Source organism: Lacerta agilis, chromosome 16 (assembly GCF_009819535.1).
Source record: "Lacerta agilis isolate rLacAgi1 chromosome 16, rLacAgi1.pri, whole genome shotgun sequence".
Taxonomy (NCBI): domain Eukaryota; kingdom Metazoa; phylum Chordata; class Lepidosauria; order Squamata; family Lacertidae; genus Lacerta; species Lacerta agilis.
The window spans coordinates 38804807-38832751 of NC_046327.1; the positions used below are offsets into that span (position 1 = coordinate 38804807).

The 27945-nt window shown below is 45.0% G+C and overlaps 1 protein-coding gene across 1 annotated transcript in view; it reads right to left on the reverse strand.

Annotated features, from left to right (window-relative positions):
• The window catches only part of LOC117060756 (A.superbus venom factor 1-like), a 93475-nt gene that overhangs the window by 46629 nt on the left and 18901 nt on the right, over positions 1-27945 (reverse strand). The window contains exons 8-22 of the mRNA XM_033173274.1: positions 27304-27406; positions 26848-26968; positions 25262-25377; positions 20288-20452; positions 18957-19157; positions 12465-12659; positions 11287-11448; positions 10843-10972; positions 10407-10478; positions 9036-9236; positions 7419-7530; positions 4434-4519; positions 4156-4295; positions 3458-3670; positions 2016-2079 (exon numbers count right to left, since the gene is read on the reverse strand). Of these exons, the coding sequence (XP_033029165.1) occupies positions 2016-2079; positions 3458-3670; positions 4156-4295; positions 4434-4519; positions 7419-7530; positions 9036-9236; positions 10407-10478; positions 10843-10972; positions 11287-11448; positions 12465-12659; positions 18957-19157; positions 20288-20452; positions 25262-25377; positions 26848-26968; positions 27304-27406 (2081 nt within the window). The remainder of the gene's footprint in view (positions 1-2015; positions 2080-3457; positions 3671-4155; positions 4296-4433; positions 4520-7418; positions 7531-9035; positions 9237-10406; positions 10479-10842; positions 10973-11286; positions 11449-12464; positions 12660-18956; positions 19158-20287; positions 20453-25261; positions 25378-26847; positions 26969-27303; positions 27407-27945) is intronic.

Consider the following 27945-nt stretch of genomic DNA (forward strand, 5'->3'; position numbering starts at 1 on the left):
GAAGATAAAATAAAAACATTAAAGCTTTTTTATTTTAAAAAAAAAAAACTGGATTCAAGCGGGAAAGGAAGTACAACCCACTCACACCCTCTCTTCTAGAAATGTGTGAAGTGGCCCTGAAGTACAGGCGGCAAAGTGATAAGTGGGGAGCTCTAGGGTTCTGTCCTAGGCCTGTTTTTATTTATAATGTATTTATAAATTACTTGGATGAAGGAATTGAGAGGATGCTCATACAATTTGCAGATGAACCAAACTAGGAGGTGTAGCTAATGTCACAGATGACAGAATCAGGATTCAAGATGACCTTAACAGATTGGAGAACTGGGCCCAAGCTAACAAAATGAATTTCATCAGGGACAAATGTCAGGTTCTGCACTTAGGCAGGAAGAACCGGATGCATGAATACAAGCTGCAGGACAGCTGGCTTACTAAGGGTCTTAGTTGACTCCAAGCTTAACATGAGCCAGCAGCAATTACCAATAGCACACGTGTAAATGATCTAGGGGTCTTAGTAGACCATAAGCTTAACATGAGTCAACAATATGATTTAGCAGCAAAGGGGGAAAAGCAAATGCTATTCCAGGCTGCATCAAAAGAAGTATAGTGTCCAATCAAGGGAGTAGAATCATAGAGTTGGAAGAGACCACAAGGGCCATCCAGTCCAACCCCCTGCCAAGCAGGAAACACCATCAAAGCATTCCTGACAGATGGCTGTCAAGCCTCTGCTTAAAGACCTCCAAAGAAGGAGACTCCACCACACTCCTTGGCAGCAAATTCCACTGCCGAACAGCTCTTAGCACCACTCTATGCTGCCTTTTTTCAGACCACATCTGGAATACTGTGTCCAGTTCTAGGCACCACAATTTAAGAAGGATATTGGAACGTGTGCAGAGGAGGGTAACTAAGATGATCAAGTGTCTGGAAATCAAGCCTTATGAAGAAAAGTTGAGGAAACTGGGTATGTTTAGCCTGGAAAAGAGGAGACTGAGAGGAGAGATAACAGCAATCTTTAAATATCTAAAGGGCTGACACATGGAATATAGAGCAAACTTGTTTTCTCTTGCTCTGGAACGTAGGATCTGAACCAATGGCTTCAGGATACAGGAAAGGAGATTCCAACTAAACACCAGGAATAATTTTCTGACAGCATGGGCTGTTCAACAATGGAATGGACTCCCTTGTGAGGTTGTGGACTCCTGGAGGTTTTTAAGCAGAGGCTGGACGGCCATCTGCCATGGAGGCTTCAGGTGAGATTCCTGCATTGCAAAGGAGTTGGATTAGATGACCCTTGGCGTCCCTTCCAACTCTATGATTCTATGATTTTTGTATGCTGTTTTGACTAGTGTATCTATTATACAATAATATAATGAATTTTTAAACATTATTTCTTAATATATTCATTTTAAGACTCACTTTACCTTAGTATATTCATATTTCTAAAACTGGGCAGGATTCAACTAAATTGTTGTATGAACGTAACAAGGCCTTCCTGTGCAACAGGACTTCCCCACTTCCCATGCATGTCCTGTAAATCTGCTCTGGAGGGTTAGGGACAGTTTTAAGGCGTACATTGGAGTAGGAGAGGAGAGGGAAAGTCTTGTTGCACAAGTGGACCTCATTCCACGCACACATGCCCCACTTAGCACTGTACTAAATTCCACTTGGCTGAAGAACTACACTATGACATTCAGATAGAAGTGATGTCAAAGGATGGCTGTGCTTTGATTCTCATACTGTTTTGGAAAGTGCAAATTAGGTAGATTTGCCTTTAGACGTGACCTGAATTTCTCCCCATGCAGAAGACAGGAGCATTAAATACCCAAGTATTTAATGCCTATGTGCGTATGACAATGTGCCGCCCGCCCCATGATAAAAGAGCCTGGCAGGAACTTTGCAGAAAAAATGATATCCAATTTGTTTGGAAAGGTTAAAGCAAAAGGTAGAAAAGTACTGGAGAACAGAGCGGAAGAGAAGAGCAGAAAGGGTGTTTCAAAGGGTAACAAACTCTTACTCACTGCTTCCATTTGTAACTGGATCCAGCTGAATTATATCTACTAGTCTTTTCTGCATCCCTTCCGGCTAGAAAGGAACAAAGAACAGGAACTGTCTTTTACCAGAGCCTTCTAGCAGCAAAGTGCAACTCAAACAGCAACATGGCAACACAACCTCTAACATTTCTCTGATGAAAATAGGGACGTTCCACTCCATAATAATAATTTTACTATTTATACCCTGCTCATTTGACTGGGTTGCCCCAGCCACTCTGGGTGTCTTCCAACATAAATAAAAACATAATAAAACATGAAACATTAAAAAACCTTCCCTATACAGGGCTACCTTCAGATGGCTTGGAGGTTGGATAACTCCATACCCCCCAAAATTTCTCCAATGAAAATAGGGACATCCTAAGGTAAAGCAGCACGTTCCAGGATCAAATCAGAAACTGGGGTGGCTTCTGGAAAATAAGGACACTTGGAGGGTCTGTGAAAATAAAATAAGGAAGCAAACAAACCAGGGCACCAGATTTAGTTTCTGATGCTACTGTAGTGTGATTCAGCCACATACTTGGAGCAGCCTCCAACATAGGAGGAGGTTTGAGCATTACTGATAGCAGGACCATTTGGATGCAATTTGTATAACAACAAGGTGCACCAAGAGAAAGGGGTTTTGTGAACATTTTGCTTATAAGGCATCCTTGTGCAGTTTCCAGGACCCCAGCATGGTAGCAGGACCCACTGCTAGGCCCCATTTAAATTTCATTTCTGGCGCATCACTCCAAAGCAGCTGCCTCTAGCCACGCTAATCCTAGCTGGAATGTTTTCCATTTTACAATGACTACATAACTAGGTCAAAGGGTCAGGATAGGCCTGGGGAGTGACCCAGGTTTAAATCCCCACTCAGCCAAACAGCTCACCTAGTGACCTTGGTTGGGGTCAGGCACTATTTCACAGCTTCACAGGGTTGCTGTGAGGGTAAATGGGTGGGTGAACCAAGTTGCCAGAACACTTACTCTCATTTAAAGCAGTGTGTGCTCCATTCTGCAATGACCACATAAATACAATGCGTTACAGCAGAGCTTTCCAAACTTTTCATGTTGGTGACACACTTTTTAGACATGCATAATTTCATGACACAGAGATTCAGTTTTACTAGCAAACTGGAGGTTAAATTAACCCTTTTCCATCCCTGGGAGGAGCACAGGGAGCATTCCCACAACACACTTACACACTGCAGCTGACACACAGTTTGGAAAGCTCTGCAGGAAAGTTTTTTAATGGTTGAGGTTTTATTGTGTTTTTAATATTCCATTGGGCATATAAATATTATCATCATCACACCCAAGGGATGGGGGTGACAATGGGGGTGAAGGAGACTGAATGGACTCAGCATCAAGAATCTAGATGACTCCAGTCTCTCTTCCTCCAAGAGTCACCAGAGGACTCAACTCACAACATACCACAACTTTCAGCTTCTTTCTCACACCGTCAGACACCATCTGCCCCCAGACAGCAGCTTTCACTTCAATTTCATGCAGTCCTAGCTGCAGCGGGATGATCACAAATGGCACTGCCCTGGAAGACTGGCCTTTGATGGAGACTCTTGTCTGGTATCTTTCCTTGGCAGTGGAGGCACTGCAGAAAGCTGGGTTGTACATCAGCTCCACCCGCACCTGAGGAGGAACAGAGTTTGGAGGTGGTCCAGAATAATGTGTTGACAACATACATATTAAGCAAAGGAGAAAGAAGTTCATTTGCCTGGAGCAGTTCCACAACTTCTTTGCTTTTCCTATGTCTTACAGACACAGCTACTCCAAGCACCTGTACTGCATAATCCAAGCAGACTGGGTCCCCTGCATGGACTGCCGGACCTTGCGGTGCTGCAGGGCATCACAACTATGACATAGTGAGTTGAGCAGAATGGAAGGCAAGAGGGCGCTGCTGAAATTTGAAAGACCAAAGTCTGCTTCTGATTCAAAAGGTGCATCTCTGAATTGATGGCTTGCAGGATCCCAGACATTGCCATGGAAAAACTGTTAGAATACACTCAGCTATGCAAAATCCAAAAGTCGCATTCCAACACCCAGTAGAATTCCCCTAAGCATCATAAGAGGTACAGAGTTCCTCAGTTCTAAATGTAAAAAATCCCAAAGCTTACATTGATAGGCCGATTAGCGTAGTTGTAGAGAATAGCTCGAATCTCCACCTGTTCGTTCCTTACTATTGAGTAAGGGAGCCGGAGATCAATGAAGAAGTCCTTCATGACTCTGATCTCATAAGGTTCAGCTACACAGATCCCTGCAAGGAGGGTCAAGGAGAAAGGCATCAGGCTGAGAATCACAATTCATTTTGCATCCTTTTGGTCTCTTAAGTATTTTCCCAACACAGGTTGTAGTCCAACATTGTCACCCAGCCCTCAGTGACTGATTTCTTTACCTTTTTTGTTTGAAATGCTCACAGCCAGCACCTCCCAGGTGGTGATGGAATCCTTCAGGAAAATATTCAGTGTCTTGGAAGCGAGCCTAGATTCAAAGAGAAAGGAAGGTACCATATCAAACCTGGGAGAAGGGCTTACAGAGGTGCAGTCCAAGATGGGCACTAGTTGAAACAATGCAATTGCAGCCGTTACCCACATTTTATCATTTATTAATCAAATTTCCATCCCCCCCTTCCTCCTAAAGCAAACAACAAGTGACAAAACAGTAAAAGCATCTTAAAAACAATTCCAATTTCCAATAGAAATGCAGGCTGGAAAAATACAATATTTACACCATCCTTATCCCTCTCCATAACATCTAAGACAACTTATCTGTATCCTGGTGTTACAAAGTTGTGTGTTTCTCCACCAACTGCCAGCAGCAATGATGTGTGTGTTGGGGAGGTAGATTAGGAAATGCACAAACCCATCACATCAGGACATGGGTAAAATATCCTAGGCCTTACAGAGAATGATGGGGGATCCAGTAGAATGGCTGCTGTTTTTGACACCAGCCACTTGTATACTGATATGTCCAATTCCAGTTAAATCCACCCATCTAAGGATGTATTTACCATAGGGAGTTAATGCATAAGTACGTCTCTGTTTCCTTGTGCACATTTGTGCACCTCCATCCGCACACGAGTGCTTCCAGTTTTATGCTTCTGAAATGATCTTAATGCTTCCTCTCCACCCTATTGGATGGGGCTGGCACTGTGTGCTGATTTGTGTTGTTGTACTTTCAATTAGTACTTCTCTGTCCAACATAAGTTCTGGAAGCCTGAGGTCCATTGAGGATATGTACACAGCACACCTGTGCACACACACCTTTTAAAAGTACTTTTATTTATTTATTAAATACAAGATTTTCTGATATACCAGATTTTCACAAAAGAGTAGTCAACAACAACAGATTCTTTTAAAATAAATAAATAAATAATATAATATAATTTATTATTTATACCCCACCTATCTGGGCAGCTCCCAACAGAAAATGAAAAGCACAATAAAACGGCAAACATTAAAAACTTCCCTAAACAGGGCTGCCTTCAGATGTCTTCTAAAAGTCAGATAGTTTATTTTAGTATGTGTTGCTCCAAACCAGGAAATCAAAGGTCCATTGGCATGCACACATGTATTTGTTTACACTTTAAAAATGTATGACATGAGTTAGAGAAGAAACCAATTTGCCGACTCATTATTTGATGTAGTGCAATTATTATCCAATTATATTTTACATAATGATTTAATGATGATAAATCTTGGCAGATAATTTTTTTAGAATATATTTTAGATTTTATTTCTGATCAATTCTATGTTTTAATATGTGTGCTGGTCATTGACCGTAATAAATTTTTTTATTTGATACAAAGTTTTTGTTATAAGAAATTTGCTCAAAAGGGCAGTAAACAAACGAACAAACAAAGGTGTGTGTCACACCAAACCAAGCAATGATTTGGAACTGCTTCCATAAGAGGCAAATTTTATTGTCATTTTTAATACAGCTGTTTTATGCAGGAGCAGTTCTATGCAAAAGAGCTGTTTTAAAATAAAGATCCCATGAATATGCCTTCAGCAAAAACTGGTGGGGAAAGGCAGGTTGTACCCTTTCCTTTGCTCTGATGGAAACAAAATGAAAGTAGGAGATGTGGCAACATCACATACATGTAAAATCACCCACCCACACAGTTGAGTTAAATGAGATTTGATTTTGGATTTACCTACCCACAGTGGCGTACCGAGGGGGGCGATGGGGGCGGAGCGCCCCGGGTGCCAGCCTGGGGGGAGGGTGACACTCGGCGCCGCCCCCCACTCCCAAGTCACCGCCCACCACCCCTTCCGTGCGGCTGCGGCTCACGCCTGTCTGTGCTGCTGCTCACGCGCTGCAGCCTTAAAACTTGCCGCCACCGCACGGAAGGGGTGCCAGCCACTCGCGCCCAGCATCTTGGGTGAAATGTGCATGTCCACACATGTGCACTCCACTCTGGATGCTGCGTGTGCGTCGTGACATCAGGGTGTGTTCTAGGGAGCAGCGCCACGCCCCGGGGGGTGCCTCCATGTTTGCTGCTCCGGGCGGCAAAGTGGCTCCCTACACCACTGCCTCCTCAATTGGGTTGCCCACAAATTGGGAAAATCCAGATTTAGCGGGGGGGGGGGGAGTGTAGCCTGCCACTTGAATGAAGAGGAAGTCATGCGGACACCACAAAATGCATAGAGACATAAGCAGTTTCAAATCCACATTAAGTTCCTATGTGGATGGGCCCTAAGAGAGAGGTTTGCATGAACTGCTCTTTTAAAGAGGGACTGTGCTCATTTCACAACAGGTAGGCAGTCACACAAAAGGTTCCTTTTGCACATAGAAACTCTCCTTTAACCCTAAACCTGGTCCTAGTCTAGCAAACCTCCCTCCTCCCCATTGCTGTTATTCAATAAGGAGGTCCTCCCTACCAAAATAAGCAAAAGTGTTCTCTCTCCCTGCCAAATGAAGGGAACAGGGTCAGCCCATCCATGAGGCAGACTGAGGCAGTTGCCTCAGGCAGTGGAAACCAAGGAAGCCTTCAGTGTTGCCACTGCTGGGGAAGCGGGGGGGGGGGGGGCTCTGCAGCAGCTTCCGTGTTCCAGCAATATCCACAGGATCTCGTCAGAACCCGGAAGCCGCAGTCGCCCTGGTAAGAAAGGCCTCACTGGGGGCACACACACCATCAGCACCTTCCTGTTTTCCCTCAGGCAACAAGAGAGGAGGAGCCACCCCGGAAGGGAAAATCCTTGGGTCTATTCAGGGTAAGGATAGACAGATATGGCCATTTCTGTTAAATGTCAGTTTTGCACAAGTTCAATCATGTCCATTTTGTCCTGTTTTCTAAGTTGCTGGGTTTTTTTAAGCGCACTCACACACAAAAATCGATGTTTACTTCTACAATGTAGCTGTAAAAGTTTTATAATACCCATGACTGTCAGGCGCTTCAGTGAGTTCTTCTGTTTGCCACAACCAGCTCTCAGGAAACTCAGATCTGGAAACGATATCTCCTTCCGATGTGAACCCATCCTCAAAGTCACCTTGGAAATTAAGAGACAGTCTTAGCTGCGGTGATTTTGTTATTGGGATATCTCTTCAAGTGGCGGGAAGTGGTCTGAGGCCTGACTTTTGGAACCCTCCTGTTTAAGGAGAAGACCTCTGAGCAGCCTAAGAAAAATCAATAGGCAAAAACGGAGGGGCAGAGGAATCGGCCCATTTTGCTTTCTCTCAGTTTCTCATTTTCCAATCCTTCGTTCAGCTCTCTACATTTCCATTTAAAAAAAAAAAAAAAATTAAACTCCTCATGAAAATTAATCAGCATTTAATGTGAATTGCTCATAATACACACATCTTTGTATGCAATTTTCCCTAATACTGTACACATATTTTTGCAAAGCAATTTCCCCTAATATAATTTCAAAGGATGGCTGTGTTTCAGTTCATATATTGTTATGGAAAATGTGTATTAGGTAGGTTCACCTTTAAATGCAGATTTTATTCCCCATTCCTATGACCAGGTTGCTGTGCTTAGCTTGCTGGTGCCTGTAACTTGGGTTGTTCCCAGGGCCGTCTTACCCATAGGTGCTAAGGGTGCGGGGCACCCGGGCGCCGGGCTCTCAGGGGCGAGAGTTGAGTCCGGGGAAGAGCCTGCCCATTGGTCGGAACGCCGCGGAGGGCTCTTCTGCCGCAGGTGGTTCTGCACCGCAAGTTCGGGGGCGAGCGAGTTAGTGAGGCGCTGAGGTGGCTGCCTGGCTCCACCCTCCTGCGCGCCTGGGATTGGCGTAGGGCCATGGAGAGACCCGCCCAGCACATGCTGCTTACACCATGAGGCACCCGGCTTTGCTCAGTCGCTGATGCCGACGCCTCAGGCTGGCTTGTTGCACTGGGGCCGTCTCCTCTGCTGCTTGCATTGGTTGCCCACCCCTCAACCAACAACTTTGGGGTTTCCTCCTAAAAAAGGTCAACAACTCTGGGAAACCTGGGGGGGGGTGCCGGGCAGACCTTTGGACCCTGGTGCCGCATATACTTAAGACAGCCCTGGCTGTTCCTCTATTGCTCATCATGGAAAACAAAGGTAAAGCCATACTCTATTTCCTCAGTCAAGGGGGGTGCAGGATGGCCAGGTGCTACTACAACTCCTTGTCACTGTGGAGGTGCCAGTGCAGTGGTCTCACTCTCAACTATATGCAATGAACATTCTCTGACCATGACATGCATTCAACAAAGTTTGCACATAAAATGCTGGTTGAATGCTCATTGCCTAACATAGGTTGAGACAAAGGTTATATTACAGCCACCCACCCCCTTCTCACTGCCTTCTACTCTGTGAAAACAGATTGTAACCTCCTCAGGACCGAGACCAATCACGTGCCATTGCATACACTGTTGGCGCTATATAAATAATAAAGAACAACAGGTTACGAAGAGTTTGCAGCTCTCTCAGGTGCTCTGAGGGGCATAAGAGACAGGTGTCCTCTCTGGCCACCATATTTCCCCCCCCCCAAATCCTGACCTTCCAATTGATCTGCAACAACCCTCTACTTGCTTCTTGCCAGAATCAGCTCGTCCTCCCGGTGCCTCTCCTCCCGGATGCCTCTGATGTAGCGGCAGCATTCCAGAAAGGCATTCTTGCACGCAAGCTGATCCAGGATATATTCAGCACGTTTTTCACAGCTGTGCCCCATGGGGTTCTCATGCATGCCATCTCCACAGCACTTCCTTAGGATCCGATTCTGATATTGGGCCACTGAGACATACAAAGTTTGCAAGACATTGAGCACATCTGTTCCACATGCCACTTTAGCCCTTCCACTCCAACAGGAGAGTCCTCAGCCACCCAGGCTACCCCAATGACAACAACAACATCAAAAGAAATTGTGGGGAGGAGAGTAACATGAAATGAACTAGTATCTGAGGAAGTGTGCATGTACACGAAAGCTCATACCAATAACAAACTTAGTTGGTCTCTAAGGTGCTACTGGACTTGAAAAAATTATGAAATGAACTAGTCTGTTACCCTGACTTGTCTTGCATTGAGGAACGGGTCTGACTGTTAGAAGTTTTATGGATTTTTAATATAAGGATCATTTAATTGTACTTTGTATTAGACTGTTGTTCTTTTTTAATTGCTGGACACTTTGGGAGCCTTGGCAAGTGGTAGGTTACCAATATGAAAAGCAATAAATGCTGAGCTAGAGCACCAGCCTGGCAGGCAGTGTTCTCAGGAGCTCCTCAGTCAGAGGTTTTTTTCAGATTTAAAATCCTCCAGGTGACTTGTTGTTGTTCTTACAGTTGAGCTGCTGATGTTTAATCTGCACTTTTAAAAACTTTTGTGTTTTTAAGATACTGTATTTTCTTGTGTTTTAATTCATTAAAAAACTGCCCTGGAACTGAGAAATAGAGGGCAGTATATAAACATTTAAAATAAACAAATTGGTAGTAAGTACATAGGATCCTTTAGGGATGCGGGTGGCGCTGTGGGTTAAACCACAGAGCCTAGGGCTTGCTGATCAGAAGGTCAGCAGTTCGAATCCCTGCGATGGGGTGAGCTCCCGTTGCTCAGTCCCTGCTCCTGCCCATCTAGCAGTTCGAAAGCACGTCAAAAGTGCAAGTAGATAAATAGGTACCGCTCTGGCGGGAAGGTAAACGGCGTTTCCATGCACTGTTCTGGTTCGCCAGAAGGGGCTTGGCCCTTTCCTACTATGTATGATGATAGATTGTTCTCTCTGTGTCTGACCTGGATCTGTTCTTTGAGAGCACGGGAGGTGGTAGCCATCTCACAGAAAGAGGGAAACTCCTTCAGAAAGGAAGCCAGGGAAGAGTAACAAATGCCAAGTGTCTCCAATATCTGCAGTCAACGGGGCAAGCAGAGTCTTCTTCCAAGGCCATTGCATTTCAGGATACTGCTGAAACCTACCTTTGCTTTCCTTAAACTCAATGAGCTGAATGGACCGGCGCCTGCGACTTGGAGGCTGAGGGCATTTTGGATCTACGTCAGGGGAAAAGTTAGAAATTGGAAATAACTATCCTGATATCAAACAGGAAAACCCTGCTGAATTCCAGTTCTTGAGCAACCAAACTCTACGCATTTTTACTCAGAACTAGCTAAAATATGATTGCCATATTGCAAGAGGTAAAAATCTGGACACAAAATGTTGTTGAGCTTATTTAGGGCAGGGCAATTGCCTGATGGCCCCTTGTTGCCCCCAAGCCGCCCACGCCAAAGATGGAGCCTGAACCAGAACCACCCATGCACACACACACACCCCAAACCCCCCAGGACATTTGCTTCAAAATGTATGGCAACCCTAAACTAAAACGCACCATCACAGAGATACTCAAGCCAATGCTACCTGATCTTACGGTTGTGGAAATCCCATTGCTGGTCACCAGGGCCAGCCCAGCATCTTGGAAGACAGCCACGTTATTCCTGCCACTGCCCGCCGTACATCCAATGTCACTCTTCTCTACAGTGTCCCATATCTGGCAAAAGTGATAGAAAAACTAGGCAAATGCTCATATATTTCCCCCCACAAAGGGCTGGGGAAAAGCTTGCAGCGTCTGTTTTTAGCGGAAAACCCACCAGAGGGCAAAGGGTTAAGAAGCGCTAACCCCTGCATATGTCTGTTGTGGCGTACTGTAGCCTGCTCCCCACAACCATACCCAAACCAAAAGGCCAGGGGTAAGTGAGCTGGAATTATATGCAACTGAGCATTGCATGCATCTTGGTTCTCACCATCTTCCACATTAGAGACATAATACTTGGGACTCCCACCCTAAAGAATTTCCCAACTCACCTTAGTTTGGGTAAACTTGTACATTTTGTTAAGTACATAGACTCCCTTGTCCACAACCACAAGACCAACCCGAGCATTCACATCTCCTTCCAGTTTGATCTTCATTGGTGCTCCTGGCTGCTGAATTAGATCATCTGAACTAGATGCTCCTTTCACAACCAGCTGTTTGAACAAAGACAGCAATGGTGGTCAGCTCTGAGACAGGGAAAGTGCCTAATTGTCAGAGGCCATTTCCAGACAGTTGCTATTTTGTAGGTGGGATTCAACTAACTGCATACTAGCGAACTCAAGTTGAACAATTATATAAACAGAAAACATTGTATAACCTCCTTGCAAACTTCATGCAAACCAGTCGGGCTTCATAAACAATAGGCTTGGACACAACCTGACTTTATTAGGGGAAATGCTCTTTGTTTTTACCAGCTTTTTAAATAGTTGACAAATCTCCTGTTCATTTCTTTTTCTAAAGGCTGAAGAAAGGCACTGCCAGGTGCAGCTGCCTGAACACACAGCCTGGTCTGCAGTGTGCAGCTGGAGACTTAGGGACCACTCATTGGGGCACAGGTAGGGAAGCAAGCTGGGCACTTCCAGACTGTCACTATTTTAGGTGGGATTCAATCACATGCCAGCAAATTCAGTCTGTACAATTAAAGGTGATTGGGAGATCTTGCACAACAAACCAGATTCCTCAAAAGATTAGACCTTTTGTCATTAGGAAAGTGATGGTGAAAATGCACAGGAAAGTATGGGACAAAGTTTTACTTGACATCATCTAACCTCCCCACAAACAAATCAGGATGCTCATATAAATAGCCAGTGTTGTCTAATCTCCCCAGAAACAGATCAGGTTGAATGTTCAACAAGCAATTCATCTATGAAGCCCATAGCCTGAGCTGGCTCCCTGTGTGAGCTTCAGAAGTCACAAGTGCTGCCAAAACACATCAGGCTCCCCAAATAAAAAAGTCTGGATGTTTTTCAAAGATCAAACTTCCTGACCAGCCCCCTACTAAACACACACACACACACACACACACACACACACACACCCCTTGCCTCACCTTCTGCCTCCCTCCAACACCTAAGAGTAACATTTTAAAGTTCAAATGCAAACATTCTCAGCTCTTTACATACTTCCCAACTTGTCGCAGATGAAAATACAGATAAACTGTGTCACCTACCTTTCCCATGCAGGTATCCTTCACATCCACCCAAACAGAGTCAGCTACAATCTCTCTGTTTTCAACTTGGTAATAAGCCACAATCCGGAAGGAAGGAATGAGATCTGGTGTGACGGACAAAGCTACGATTGCCAGATTTTGCCCAGGTGCATGGGGCTGTCTCCCAGCCTTGAGCACCTTCCCTTTAGACAATATCTGATGGTAAACAAGAGACACTGGTGACTGTTTAAGGTAAAGGGGATTAAGAATCATGGATTGGTTTCAACAATGTTGGTTTCATGCTGGTGAGAAGAACTGGAACATAAGACAAGCCCTGCTGGATCAATCCAAAGCCTACCTAGTCCACATGGGTGTAGCCGGGGGGGGGGGAGAGGGGCAGCTACCCCCACCGATCAAGTAAAACAATAGAAATTCACAACTAACTGACCAATCACATTGGTTCTGCGTCCCCCCCCCAACAAAAGTCCTGGCTACAGCCATGCTTGTCCACTATTGTGTTCTCACCGGGGTCAACCAGAGACCTATTGGAAGCCCACAAACTGGAGCAGAAACATTCTAGAAGCATCCTGCAAGGATGGCAGTTCTGCCCTACACCTACTGCTGTGGCTGTGTGCTAGATTCAGCTAACCATTTCCATTAACAGAAGCCAACGCAAGGACCCCCGCTAATGCAATGGTGATTCCTGCCCGCCATCTCCCCCACACTCCCTCTCCAAATCTGCTTTGGAGTGCTGAGAGAACCCTGAAAACAGCAGAGGGTGGAGAGGGGACATTGTCCTCCTTTAGCACTATGTTGAATTCCATCCTATGATACCAGGTATGCATGTAAACATTTTTTTACCTTTGTTGAGAACGTTGATTACAGGTTATTTGATGTACTTATATTTAAAGTGCTGCTTTGTGAGCTTTAAGTTTAAATTGAAGTACACAGCTGTGCATGGCGTGGAGAAAGTACAAAGGAAGGAATTTTTCTCCCTCTCTCATACTACTAGAATCTGGGGACATTTGTGATGGACAGCAGAGTCTGGGGATGCAGTCCCTCAGAATTCCACCAGAGGGCTGGAGCCTCTCTCTGGCTGTCAAGAGGGGGGGCAGAGCAGCACTTGGGGAGGGGGAATAAAAGGAGCTGTTTCTGAGAGAGCTTTTAGATAGGGCTTGATTTGAGATGGGAGAAAGGGATTAGGATAAGGTTTGTCTCAGAGAGTTGGTTCAAATTTGAGTTTAACATCACTTCCTGTTTCCTGCCGAGGGAAAAGGCTGCCTCCCATGAGATCAAACCCCCAGTCATTCCAGAAATTCAGGACTAATCTGAGGGTAATTAGTCCTGCCAACCTCTCCAGGGTAGGAGAGGGCTGTCTCAGCCGCAGAATCCATTATCTGGTCCCCGCAACAAGATGTGGGGGCAGAGGACTTTGGTTGCCAAGCCTGGCATGGAAACTGGGCACTCTTCGGAGTCATTCTGTCAAGCAGGGACACCTGTTTCTTAAAAATTAATAAGATTTGGCTGAAAACAGGCGTATTCTGGACTGATGGAGATAAGGGAAACAATCTGCAGAACTGCACAGTCGCTGGTGTCTAAGTTTGGACATCAAAAAGATTCTCATCATGGTGCTTGGATTTATGGAGGTGATCGGTACGTTCTGTCTTTTATATCTACATTTGCTTTTATATGCCAAGTCTCATTAAGAAAGACCAATTTTTTTTAAAGAGTACAGATGAACTGGGGTGATTTGATAGCCATGTTCAAATATATAAAAGGATGTCATATAGAGGAGGGTGAAAGGTTGTTTTCTGCTGCTCCAGAGAAGCGGACACGGGGCAATGGATTCAAACTACAAGAAAGAAGATTCCACCTAAACATTAGGAAGAACTTCCTGACAGTAAGAGCTGTTTGACAGTGGAATTTGCTGCCAAGGAGTGTGGTGGAGTCTCCTTCTTTGGAGGTCTTTAAGCAGAGGCTTGACAGCCATCTGTCAGGAATGCTTTGATGGTGTTTCCTGCTTGGCAGGGGGTTGGACTGGATGGCCCTTGTGGTCTCTTCCAACTCTATGATTCTATGATTCAATTTGCAATTGATTATTCAGCTGCGCAGTTTTAATCGAACTTGACAAAGATAAAGGAGCGGAACAAGATGGCGCTTGCTCGCTGTGCCGCAGGATGTAAAAAGCGAATTCCTTCATTTTTCATGGGAGTGGGAAACATCTTTTGGCTGATTCTACAACGATCTGTGACAATAATTTGGGAAATAACCCACAACATACAGTGCATCTGTTTGCAGGTTTTTCTTCATTATGGGCGTGAGAGAAGGCAAAACGGGTGTCTAGCAACTCCCCTCTATGGCCCGGAGGGGAGACTTGCGTGGTCCTCGGAAAAGCTGATCAGTCGCCAAATGATTTATATCTGTGGAATATATTCCATTTTAATTGCTACATATATTTGCTAACAGTATGCTTAACAACTTAACAACTTGGGAATTTACTGCGTCATAAAACTTCAAACGGCAGGCTTGGACAACAGCCCAGACTGGAAGATAAGAGTGAGCCAGGAAAAGCTGCGATGGCAAACTGATTATATATATATATATATATATATATATATATATATACACACACACATACATACACACACACACACACACACACACACACACACACAAACGCACACACACACACAACTGTACCCAACAGTTGAAAGGATACATGACTGTTTAGCATGATTGAGAATCGATCAGCCAGGGACTGAGGACTTTGAGAGTTTAAGATTGGAATGTGGAAATTATGAGAACAACAACAAGAAGGCAGAAATATAACTATGTGAGATGATTTCTTCAGAGGTCCAGAATATGGGAAGTACATTTGAAATTTAATAATTAATCATTTGGATTGTAATGTGGTTTTATTTATTTTTTTCTTGAATTGGATTATGATTTGATTTGTTATTAATTGGATATTCTGAATGGAAAATTAATTAAAACTATTATTAAAAAAACAAATTTAACATCTGCTCTGAGGAGAATATTTATAGCTAGAGGAATGAAGCGAAGTCACGCTTAGGAGTTGTTGATGCAGGTGAGCTTTGTGTAAGCAAGCTGATTGCTAGCTCGGCAGAGCCTATTTCTATTAGCAAGAATATGCACACACTGGCAGAGGAAGGCTCCGCGCTACCTGGGGCGGCGAAAGAAAAAAGGGGGCCGCGGAATCGGTGGTCCGTCGTCGAGCCGTGCGCTGCTGCTCCTGGGGTGACGGAGGGAGAGGCAGCGCGTGACGGGAGGGGCTGCCGCTTGTCACTCCCACGCGCTGCCGTTCGCTCCGTTGCCCCGGGAGCAGCAGCACCGCACACACCGTGCGCTGCTGCTCCCAGGGCGACGGAGCGAGTGGCAGAGCATGGGGGTGACAAGCGGTGGCCCCTCCCGCCACTCCCCACGCACCGCCGGTCACCCCAGGAGCAGCAGCGCTGCACGGACGGGGTGCTTGCTCAGCCGAGCACTGCTGCTCCCGGGGTGACGGAGGGAGCGGTGGCTCATGGGAGTAGCAGGAGGGACCGCCGCTTGTCACCCTCCCTGTCACCCGGGGCGTACCGCCCCTATGCCCCCCCTAGCGACGCCCCTGTATGCACACGTTTAGGAACAGTCTGACCTTTAGCACTTTTACATCGTGAGCTGACACATATATTTCCTCTGATATTTGCGAGACCTGCTCCACCACGTCATGTTCGTACCCAGTAGAAAGTGAGCCATGCCTCTGCGAAGGGAGGCAAATTTCACAGACAGGGCACGGCAGACCACTGAGAGAGCAAGGGGTTAGATAGAGGACATGACGTCCAGACAGCCTTGGCTCGCCTGTGGGTGGAGGTGTGCCTCATGCCCCATGGTCATTGCTACAGAGGAAGGAGCCTCATATCTTAATAAGACCATGCTGAGTATCTGGGGAGAGTATACAGATAGAATTTAACTGGAGAGCTGAGTCTGAGGCAGGAGAGGCAGAAGCTATGGGAAGAGAGACTCCCTGGGTCTCCTTCTAGTCAGGAGGGGAGAGACCTTCTAGGAAAAGAAGACACCCAAGCCAGTCACAAGGGGTGAGGGGAACCCCTGGGTCTGTTATACAAAATAAAATACCTCAGGAGTAGGATTGCTAAGGAGAGAGGGTAACTGACGGATGTGGCCCTTGCTCATGAACCAAATAAACTGTGAAGGAAGCTGTGCTGTGTTAAAAGGAATAACCTGAAACATCTTCCATAACTAAGTGAAGAACCTAGAGAGAAGTAAAAGAAACTGAAGTGTAACAACTGATTTTTGAGTAACTGAAGTTTAAGAAAAGCTGTGCATACACGGCTGTGTTTAAGCCTGTGAAATCCTTAAGTAATACGTTAACTTCTACCTGAAAGAACACATCTCCTGACCCAACTTTGTTTCACCAACCTCTTTTTGTAAATAAAACTTTTCTTGTTTGATCAACTCCTGTGTGAAGCTCCCTGAATTGAAGTTTCTCTTACACAAGACCCTCACAAGATAGCGTATAGAAAATTGTAGAAATTCATTTAATTGGCATACCGTGTGGTGGGTCTGCTATATTTTATTGGGGGCGGTTAGCTGGATGGTAGCAAGTACAGGACAGATGAGAGGAAGTATTTCTTCACCAAACACACAGTCAAGGTGTGGTGATGGCCACCAATATAGACATATTTAAAATGTGACTAGATAAATATATAGGGGGTAAGGCTATTGATGTGAGTTTGGAGCAGGGGTCAGCTTGCATGATGAATGCATCCCTTCCAGTTATTGGGGTCCAGCACCTAGTAAGTTTTAAAAACTGATGGAAGATTCCTTTGCTAACTGGGCAATTGTAATATAATTGCCCTAGCTTGGCATTTAAGCACCTCCATCAGCATCCCTTTGTCTAAGGCAAGCGATGGCTACTGGCAAGTAACTAAGCACCATGATTAGCACCGCAAAAGAATGAGCTGGGCTGCAAGAGCTATGATGCCCCCTGAGCAAATGGGTAGACCTTCCCCCCACGCACCCACCCAACTGGTAGATAAAGAACAATAGGCCATGTTGTGTGTGAGCAGAGCTAGAAGCAGGCAGAAGCTAGAGAGACAGAATCATGCTTGATTTATGCTGGAACTCAAAGCCGTGACTATGGGACTATGGGAAAAGCAAGACTTCTTGGGGCATTGATGCTGTGAGCCCCTCCATCAAAGGTTCATGTTGCATATATGTGCAAATAAACCAGTCTCCTCTCACCCTCATTCCAAGAATCTCTCACTACTCGTTGACTGAGGTGGCAGGCAACTTTATAAACACCCACTAGTCATGAGGAAGTCATGATGACTGCATTATCAGGGGCAGCAAACCTCTGCAGAAGAATAAAAGCAGGAAAGAGTTATTGCCTTCAAGTCCTACTTGTAGGCTTCCTGGAAGTGTGCGGTTGGTCATGGTGAGAAGCAGACTGTAGGGCTCTGTAATCTTTTTAGGGGATTAGACAATCTCCTTGGGTGGGATTCAACTAATGAATCCCAGGTGAAATGGGCATTTCACCCTTTGCTCCTACTGTGCCAACCTAAAAAAAAATGGCTTGTAGCGAGGGGCTGGGAAGAACTCATGGAACTGTGTGGGCAGGCAGGTGGCAGGGAGGGAAGGTGGGAGATTGTTTTGTCTGGCAAGTCCAAGTGTTTGCCCTGTTGGAACAGCCACCTTAGTGCCACAATGAATTCCTCCCTTTTCTGTACATTGCAGAAAGAAGGTGGAGGCGGAGAGAACAGTGCTTACCAAGTGAGTAAAGTGTAGAGGCAAAATGTAAGCCAGATTCTCCAGTCCTTTAGGACATGTTGTACTGCAGATGCCCAGCAGCTTCTTCACTGCTGCAAAGCACCCTCAGGAAACACACTGAGGTGGAGGGGGACCTTTTTACTCTTACCCCAGCAACCCTTCCCTCCCCACTCCAAAATCTCTCCTTCCCAACAGCTTTGATACCAGTTTTTGACTGGTGCTTATGAGGTAAGGACAGGTGAAGGAGTTTTAGGGCAGAAGCTTCAGAGAGAAGGAAAACAGTGGGACAGAAATACCACTTCCAAACCAGAGAGCTCCCCAGAAGTAACCGCTGTCAACTGGAGCACTTTCTCAAACGGAACATTTCTTCCTTCAGAACCTTTTTCCAGTTTGCCTGGGTTTTTTGTTTCATTTTGGAAATGTAGCTTTCTTTCCCAAAGCCGCTTTCCAAAGAAGAAAGAAGTGCTAGACAAATATTATGACTCAACTGAAGTCAGTGTAATGTATAGCTTGGGCCATGCCATTTCTCTCTAGCCTCTTCTCTCAATCTATCTCTCCTGTCTCTAGGTGAGGTTTCTCATGTGGCATGGTTACTAGCCACAATTATATGCTTTCCAGGTGTTAGCAACTGTCAGCTCCCAGCCCTCTTTCCAAATAGTGTGAACTTTAACAAGTAAATAGAGATGTGGACCTTGGGTTTCCACTTTCTAGTTCCCCAGTACTTACTATGTAGGTGAAATATGGAGTCTGTACTGCTTGATTCTTTATGATGAAACTTATGCGTAACCTGTCTCCAGCTTTGACCTCTGTAGCCTGGATCTCAATGTGGAGGTAGTTTCTGTTACTGTCCTGGGGTTCGTAGGCTGTAGCCACCATTGTTTTATTGGCTTGTTGGCCAGGCAGGAGTATCTCATGGTTGGTTTTCACCTAGCGAGGGTGAGATGTGTTAATTAGATCTTGAAGAAATGATCAGGTGGACTTTTTCATGGCTGGAACAGGTGTTGTGGAATGTACTCCCTGCTGAAATATGAGAATTTTGCATTCTGCCAGCTCTTGAAGAAACACCTGGTCATGCAGGCATTCCGTTGATCTTGGGTCTCTCATTCCAATCCTTGTGCTTTAATGGGTTTATTTCATGGTATATTTTAGCTACAGCTGTTTATATTTTAAAGTTTCAATGGGGTTGTTTTACCATATGTTTTAATGATAGAGCATTTTAAATATTGTATATTTTAATAATGTTGTGTAATCCATTTTTGTATTTTATAAACCACTTAGCAGCCCATTTTGGCATTAAATATTATATAAGTTAATTAATTAAAACTTCAGTACTAGGGTTCAGCAGAAGCGCCACACTGAACAGTTTTGGCAAAATATATATCATGGCATCATGAAAAACTGCAATGTATCTGTGTGGTGTGGCACCAGCACTTTAAAACCAGTGCATACAACTGCACCAGTGCATAAATTGATAAGGACAGTGGATTCTTCTCCAGCACACCTCTGGATAAAAAGGCAGTGATGTGGTCTCAATCCTTCTATGAAGGTTGGCTGAAGCTTCAGACCAAGACCTAGCCCACATTGTTGGACTAGGATCTGAGGGACCATGGTTCAAATCCCCGCTGGGTGACTTTGAACCACATACTGTGTCACAGCCTAACCTACCTCACAGGGCTGTTGTGGGGATTAATTGAGGATGGGGAAGAACCATCAGCCACCTTGAACTCCTTGGAGGATCTGATTTTGGCACAAGCCACTTTAACTCTCACATGTGGAAACAGCCTAAGTAGCTTGTGAATGGATTGCAGCCTGTACTGTAACTATGGCCAAGAAAGGATGCTTAGGACAGCGCTGTGTACAAGGTAGCAAGGAGGAGACAGTGAACTGCCTGCCTGGAAGAAAACTGGAAAACAATTTATTGCTGGTTACCTTATAGTACAAGCAATTCCTTTTAACTCTCATTAAAGCCTCACAATATCCCAGTATGCATTGGTTTGGGGCATGTGTGTAGAAGTCAGTAATAGGTATCAACCACAGTCCAGCACAATAGAACTCACAATGATTCCCAGCTGTTGCTTGTCTTGGGGCATATTCAGGGTCATTCTGGCAGTCCCATCACTCTGGGTAGTTGTACGATCAGTCACTCCAGGAACTTCCAGGAGTTCTGCCACCACAGGGACACCTCTGGGACCTGGGGAGCCATCAGGGTTGGTGACATACACCTGAGACAAAAAGTAATGATGAGCGCAGAACCTTCCCTAATTCATTTGAAACTTTGGTTTTGATTTAGGAGATTTCCACTCAGTACTGAGCCAAAATCTCTCAAAGTCTTTTTCTGGATAAAATTTCTAAGGCTTTTCTTTTTCTCACTCAAGAAAGAAGGCTGGGAGCATGCGTTGACAGCAGAAAAGCTAGCAAAGGAACCCGCAGCTCGCCGCATGCAACAGGATGTGGTGCGCAGCACCCATAACGTTATACAGCACTCCAGCCATGGCGCCGAAACAGTTAGCCGCCATGCAGCTGGGGCAAGAGCCGACAGCTGAGTGGAGCAGAGCCCACCGGAGCACTGCAGGCTCTTCTGCTGCAGGTGGCTCGGTGTGAGTTCAGGGGCGAGCGTTGGAGTCCGAGGAAGAGCCACCCACAGCAGAAGAGCCCGCAGCACTCCAACGGGTTCTGCTCTGCTTGGAGTCTGACTCCAACGCTCCCCCCGGACTCTTGGCCTGGCGCCCCTGAGAGCCCAGTGCCCGCGTGCCACGCATGCCTAACACCAATAGTTAAGACGGCCCTGGCTGCGCCCAACCTGGTGATAACAGAACAAACAATGAATCATAGAATCCTAGAGTTGGAAGAGACCACAAGGGCCATCCAGTCCAACCCCCTGCCAAGCAGGAAACACCATCAAAGCATTCCTGACAGATGGCTGTCAAGCCTCTGCTTAAAGACCTCCAAAGGAGGAGACTCCACCACACTCCTTGGCAGCAAATTCCACTGTTGAACAGCTCTTACTGTCAGGAAGTTCTTCCTAATGTTTAGGTGGAATCTTCTTTCTTGTAGTTTGAATCCATTGCTCTGTGTCCACTTCTCTGGAGCAGCAGAAAACAACCTTTCTCCCTCCTCTATATGAAAGGAGGGAGCTGTAACCCAGCTCCCTCCTTTCATATAGGAGAGAGCTGTAACCCAAGATAGGAAGAGAGGTGGTAAGGGAACACCCAGCTACTTTAAATGAATTCGAATCTTGGGGGTTTAATGAGCTGCATCCAAGGCTACTAAAGGAGTTTGTGGATGCAATGTCAGAGCCTCTGTCTATAATCTTTGAGAATTATTGGAGAAGAGGTGAGGTCCCTGCAGCCTAGAGCAGGGCAAAGACAGACATCTTCAAAAAGGGAGGGAAAAGAAGACCCAGGTAACTACTGTACTGACTGGTGAGCTTGACATTGATACCAGGAAAGGTCCTAGAACAAATTATTAAACGGTCGGTCTGTGAGCACTTACAAAAGGATGCTGTGGTAATTAAGACCCATCATGGTTTTGTCAAAAGGAAGTATTGCCAGACAAATCTCTCCATCTCTTTTTTCATAGTTACAAGCTTAGTGGATCGGGGGGGGGGGTGTGTGTGTGTGCTTTGGACATAGTGTATTTTGATTTCAGTAAGGTTTGAGACAAAGTCCCCCCTGATATTTTTGTGGAGAAGCTAGTAAAATGTGGGCTGGATGAGGTAACTGTTAGGAGGATTTGTAGCTGGTTGACTGACCAAAGCCAAAGAGTGCTCATTAGTGGTTCCTCTTTTCTATCCTAAAAATAACTGACAGGTGTGGTGCTGCAGAGTTTTGTCCTGGGCCCATTGTTGTTCAACATCTTTTAAACATTCGATTTGCAGATGACACCAAACTGGGAGGGGTAGCTAATGCCAATGACAACAGGATTGTGAGAATACCTTAACAGATTGGAGAACTGGGCCTAAACTAACAAAGTGAATTTCAATAGGGACAAATGTATGGTTCTTCACTTAGGCAGGAATAACCAGCTGCATGAATACAAGCCGTGGGACAGCTGGCTTACTAGGGGTCTTAGTTGACTCCAAGCTTAACGTGAGCCAACAGTGTGATGCAGCAGCAAAATACGCTAATGCTATTTTAGGCTGCTTTAACAGAAGTATAGTGTCCAGATCAAGGGAAGTAATAGCAGAAAGTAATCTGCCTTGGTCAGACCACATCTGGAATTCTATGTCCAATTCTGGGCACCACAATTTAAGAAGGATGTTGACAAGCTGGAATGTGTGCAGAGGAGGGCAACCAAGATGATCAAGGGTCTGGAAACCAAGCCTTATGAAGAAAAGTTGAGGGATCTGGGTATGTTTAGCCTGGAAAATAGGAGACTGGGAGGAAACATGACAGCCATCTTCAAATTTCTAATGGGCTGTCACATGGAAGATGGAGCAAGCTTGATTTCTCCTGCTCTGAATTGCAAAGGAGTTGGACTATGTGACCCTCAGGGTCCATTCCAATGCTACGATTCTGTGATTCTGTGAAATGTTCCAGAATGACTCTAAGGCCTGTGCACTGTGGGTTACAGAAGATAGAGGCCAAGTTGCCAATTGACTCACGCTGCTGACAGGACCTACCTGAAATAGGATAGATGCTGAGGTTATTCTCGCCGAAGAGCAAGCAGGATTTAGGCAAGGCAGATCTACTCTAGATCATTGTTTTGTCCTAGCACATCTCATAGACAAGTATGCCAAGAAACCACGTGGTGTGCTTTACACAGCTTTCATTGATTTGAAAGCTGCATTTGACTCAATCTTGTGAGCAAGACTCTGGGTTAAGCTGAACTCCTCAAGTATAGACAAAAGACTACTGTACTTGATTAATTGCTTATATAAAGATACTGTGCTGAAAGTGCACTGCTCCACAAATGGACAACTTACAGGATCCGTACCAGCCACACAGGGAGTCAAGCAAGGGTGTATTCTAGCCCCGGTACTGTTCAACTTATATATAAACGATATTGTCCAGAGTTTAACATCTCCAGAGTATCATGCCCCTAAACTGGCCACAAAACCCATCTCAATACTATTATATGCAGATGACGCAGTTCTTCTATCCTAAAAAAAGCAGGCCTAAAAAGACTGATCAGAGCATTTTCAGGTTATTGCCGGAGAGAACAGCTGGCTGTGAATTACAAGAAAACCAAAGTCATGGTTTTCTCAAGAAACTATAAGGCCCATACTGTAGGTGGTGCATGGACAACCAGCCAATTGAACAGGTCAAAGTTTTCAAATATCTTGGCCTTATTTTCCAGTTCACGAGGTCATGAGGAGCACACCAGAAATGTGTAAAAGAAAAGGCATCCCAAAGCGCCAAAATCCTGACACGCTTTTTCCACACAAAAAGGTGGCAGACATATACCCTCAGTCCTGGAAGTGTTCCAACTAAACCCCCAGCACAGTTGTTATATGGGGCTCAGATTTGGACAGGCACTCACCTTGGATCTACGGAAGCTGTCCAATCAATGTTCTTAAGGCAATTTTTCTCTGTACCACCCTGTGTCCCAAAGACATCATTGCGCCTAGAGGCTAATCTTTGCTCAGTAGAATTACAGATCTGGTGTAAGACACTTAACTTTCGGCTTCACCTAAACTCAAATCCCCCCGGTCTAATATCCATAGTGATGCAAGATTGTCACAAGAGTGCCTGGTCTAAAATTGTCTATCAAAAACTTCACTCTTGTGGTTTATCACCACAACAGCTACTCACTTTGGGTTTTAGTAAAGCAAACAGTCTAATTTGTCAGCGCCTAAATGATATCGAGCATCAGAACAACTTGGCCACAATAAGGAAATTTTGCCCATGGTATGACTCTTTTCCACCTTCCCATTTTGACTCACTCGCACCCTATCTGCATAACCTAGCAATCCCAAAATATAGACGTGCTTTTACCCTCGCTAGATTGAATGTATTGCCCTCGGCTGTACTTGAGGAACAATTCCTACAGATTCCACAAGAAAAACGCTTATGTTCCTGTGGAGATGGCAGTACCGAATCAGTGGCACATGCCCTTCTGGCTTGCACTCTTTATAAAGACTTGAGGAATGAGATTATCACCCCTCTCTTGTTGTCCTTTCTGGGTCACCCAACCATTGCCACAGTGTCCTTTCACCTGGCAGATCAGGAGGAGCAGATGACAGCAAAGGTTGCAAGGTTTTTAGCTGGGACAATCAGAATAAGGTCCACTATTTGACTGCTGATTCAGGACCCTAAAGTGCGTTTTATATAATCGACTTTTTTATTTCTGTTCTTTGTATATTACATTGCTGTTTTGTTGCTATGGCCAATGGCTGATGCAAATAAAGTTTCAGATGCTGCTGACACTTGCAATGACAACAACAGCAACAGCAACAAAAACATCTAAGGAAAAAAGCAAAAAGCTGTGTAACCTTGCCACTGCTGATGTCCTATCCCTAGAAACTGTTGAGGAATTTCTCTTCCCCCTGGAGAAATATGGTGAAATAGTCTCTTCCTGATGATTCATCCTTATACTGTATATTTTTGTAGGCACGCTAAATTCCAGGTGTTGCCTCTTCCTGCCTCCACTTCTCCTTCCTCGGAGTGTTGTTGTCTGTAGCTGCTGCTGTTGGAACCTGAAGCTGAAGGCTCTCTTGGTTTCCAGACCTCTTGTCTTTTAATGCTATGGTATTTATAGCAGAGACAAACACTGGCCTACTTAGATCCCTTGAGTGTTAAACGGTGGCCCTATTTTTTGTGAAGCTATCAGAACACTTATAGGGGGCAAAATTACAGAGGTCTCTGTTATGAAACTTGCAAGCTGGGAGAGGTAAAATATAACAAAACTTTTATTTTTCAGCTTGCAACCTCTAACCTGCCCTGCACGGCACCACTTACAAGGCCTTAGGCACATACAGCTAACACCACCAGCTTGTGCATAACACTCCAATCTCCACTTCTATTTACGAGTGGATTTGAGGCAGACGACAGGCAAGCCTGGACCATGAGAGGAAAGAGGAATGAAATTACCATTAGTTCATAAGGCATCCCTGGCTTAAAATACTTGGAGGTTTTTGTGAAGTGGATCTCGTAGGGAGATGTCACAATGCTGATGCCAGTTTTTTCCGTCACCACCATGTCACTGCCTGCGGGGAGAGAGAGAGAGAGAGAGAGATCAGTTGCAGGTAAAAAAGAATATTAGACCAGAGGAGGGAAGGTGTGATTTTAAAAGTTCCTTTCATTTGCTCCTCATCTAGCAACTTCCAGTATGTGTATGCTTTCAAACTTCCTGTCCTCAGGGATTCTTTCTACATCTGCTTGGCCATGAAGAACCCTGTATGTTGGCCTGGCCACAGAATCCCCGGACCTCTACCTGGAACCCTCTTAAATCCATATGAACCAACCCAAACCCTGAGGTCATCTTATGAGGCCCTTCTTTGTTTGCCCTTCTTCCACGAGAGGTCATGAGGGTGGCAACACAAGAACGGGCCTTTTCTGTGGTGGCTCCCTATTTGTGGAATGCTGCTCTCCCCAGGGAGACTTGTTCTGCGCCTTCATTGCATATCTTTAGGCACCAGGTGGAAACATTCCTCTTCTCCCAGGCCTTTGACTAATTAAACAATCTATGGTAAGGTATTTTGTTTAAAGAACAAAAAAGAGGGCACATTTGTTGACTTCTACTTTTAACTACAGACTGCTATGACGACTCTCATTTGAAATAACCCTACTACATGTAGGCTATAGAAGGTAAAAGTTTATAGTTCATTAAAAGAGGGGGTGGCTTTTTTGCCCTATAAAGAAGAGATTTAGAGGGAGAAAGAAAGAAGAAGAGGGAGGTACTGATGCAGAAAAAGGGGGGGGGAACCAATTTATATATTTATTTATTACTAGCTGACCCGGCCACGCGTTGCGGTGGCTTTTTTGTGAAATGGAAATCCTCCCTCCACACAGCTTCTCCCGTTGAATTTCCGCCTGCCTCCTCTCAGTCTTTCCCCCGTTTCTTCCTCCCTCCACACAGCTTCTTCCATTGAATTGCAGAAAGGGTAATTGGTGCCAGCTTGCCTTCAATAGAGACACTCTATGCTACCCGAGTTAGGAAGAGAGCAGAGGGAATTGTCGCAGATCCTTTGCATCCCCGTCATCATCTGTTTGATTTACTTCCATCTGGACGTCGCTTTATATACAAAAACGGCTAGGCACAGGAACAGTTTCTTCCCTTGCGCCATTAAATTGTTAAATTCGTAGTTATGTAGCGGAAGGGGAGGCAGTTATGGGTGGGGTTCCTTTGCTGTGTTATTGTATTGCGGGTGGAATAGTGTTGTATAAGGTACTTTTATATTGCAAAGTAGCCGAAGCAAAATTCCATGTATGTTGGTACTTGGCCAATAAAATTATTCCTATTCCAATTCCTAAATAAATTAAGTAAGGTAAATCATTAAATAAATGAACTGTATTTATTAAAATTAATTTAATGAATCCTCCCTGTATTCTCTATCAAGCTAATAATCCAACCCCTAGAGGGGCTACCGGTAAATAGTCTCAAACTGACACCTTAGACAGAACCAAGTAAACCAGACTCCAGTTTTCCACTTTAAATTGTTAAAACAATTGCTCACCAGATTCCGTCATCACTGTTACAGAGACATAGAGGGAATGTCCAATGAGGTCCGTGAGGTTGCGAAATCGGCTCTCTAGCATGGCTCTTGTTAGGGTTGCTTCCCCAGCCCCATCCACAATCTGAAAAAGAAAAGTTGCCATTTTACCTGTACTGGGCAGGGCCAGCCTCAGCACATGGTAGCCTATCCTTTCATATCTGCCAGGATCTAGCACACTGGCAGGGTTCATGGTCGATGCCTGCCCTGCCACAGCATTCCAAGCACTCCCAGGCATCTGGATCTAGTGACTCTTTTGATTTATCACAATGCCCCAACCTGCCACCCGTCAGGGGCAGTTTGGGAAAGTAAAAGAACTTCCTGTTCGTCCTCAGATCTGGGGCCATCTCTGCCTAATAGAAATTAAAGTGGCTCGATCACATGAAGGTTCACACAGATGCATGTAGGCATAACTCATACTGAAATTCTCTTTAGTGAGTCTGGGATACTTCTTTTTTCACTGCCGATTTTCACTCCAAAGAGGACAAAGGCCATACCATCTAGTTGTTTCCCATATAGGAATCTGGAACAACAAAAAGAGATTACAAAAAGAAAGGCTTTAGGAAAGTGTCTCTTGTTAGCAGAGTGAGAATGAAATGGAAAAAGAGACCACCTCAAGGGCACAGTTTATGTAGCAATCTAGTCATCACTTGTTTGTTGCTCTCTGCCTTAGAGCTCACCCTTCCACTTGTCATGTGCCTAGAAAGCATGAGTCCAACTTCCAATTAGTTTTCCCTTTGCCCCATTCCTTTCCCAGGGAACCCACACTTTAGCTCTAAATTGGAACAAACAGAAATCTGGAAAAACCAACTGCTGTTTGCTCTCACTGAGCACTAAAGAATGGTTGAACCCTGAGGAAAGCAGCAGGACAAAAGTGTGGATAAGCCCTAAATTCACTCCTAAAGGCTGAGCCATACTGCTTATTGTTCTCTGCCAACTTGCTGAGACAAGATGTGTGCTATTTCTCCCCTTCTGTCTCTACTCATCCTACGAATAGTTCCTGCATGAATAAAACCTTTTAAGTGCAGGAACTGTAAGTGATTATTCCAATCTAATTCACCC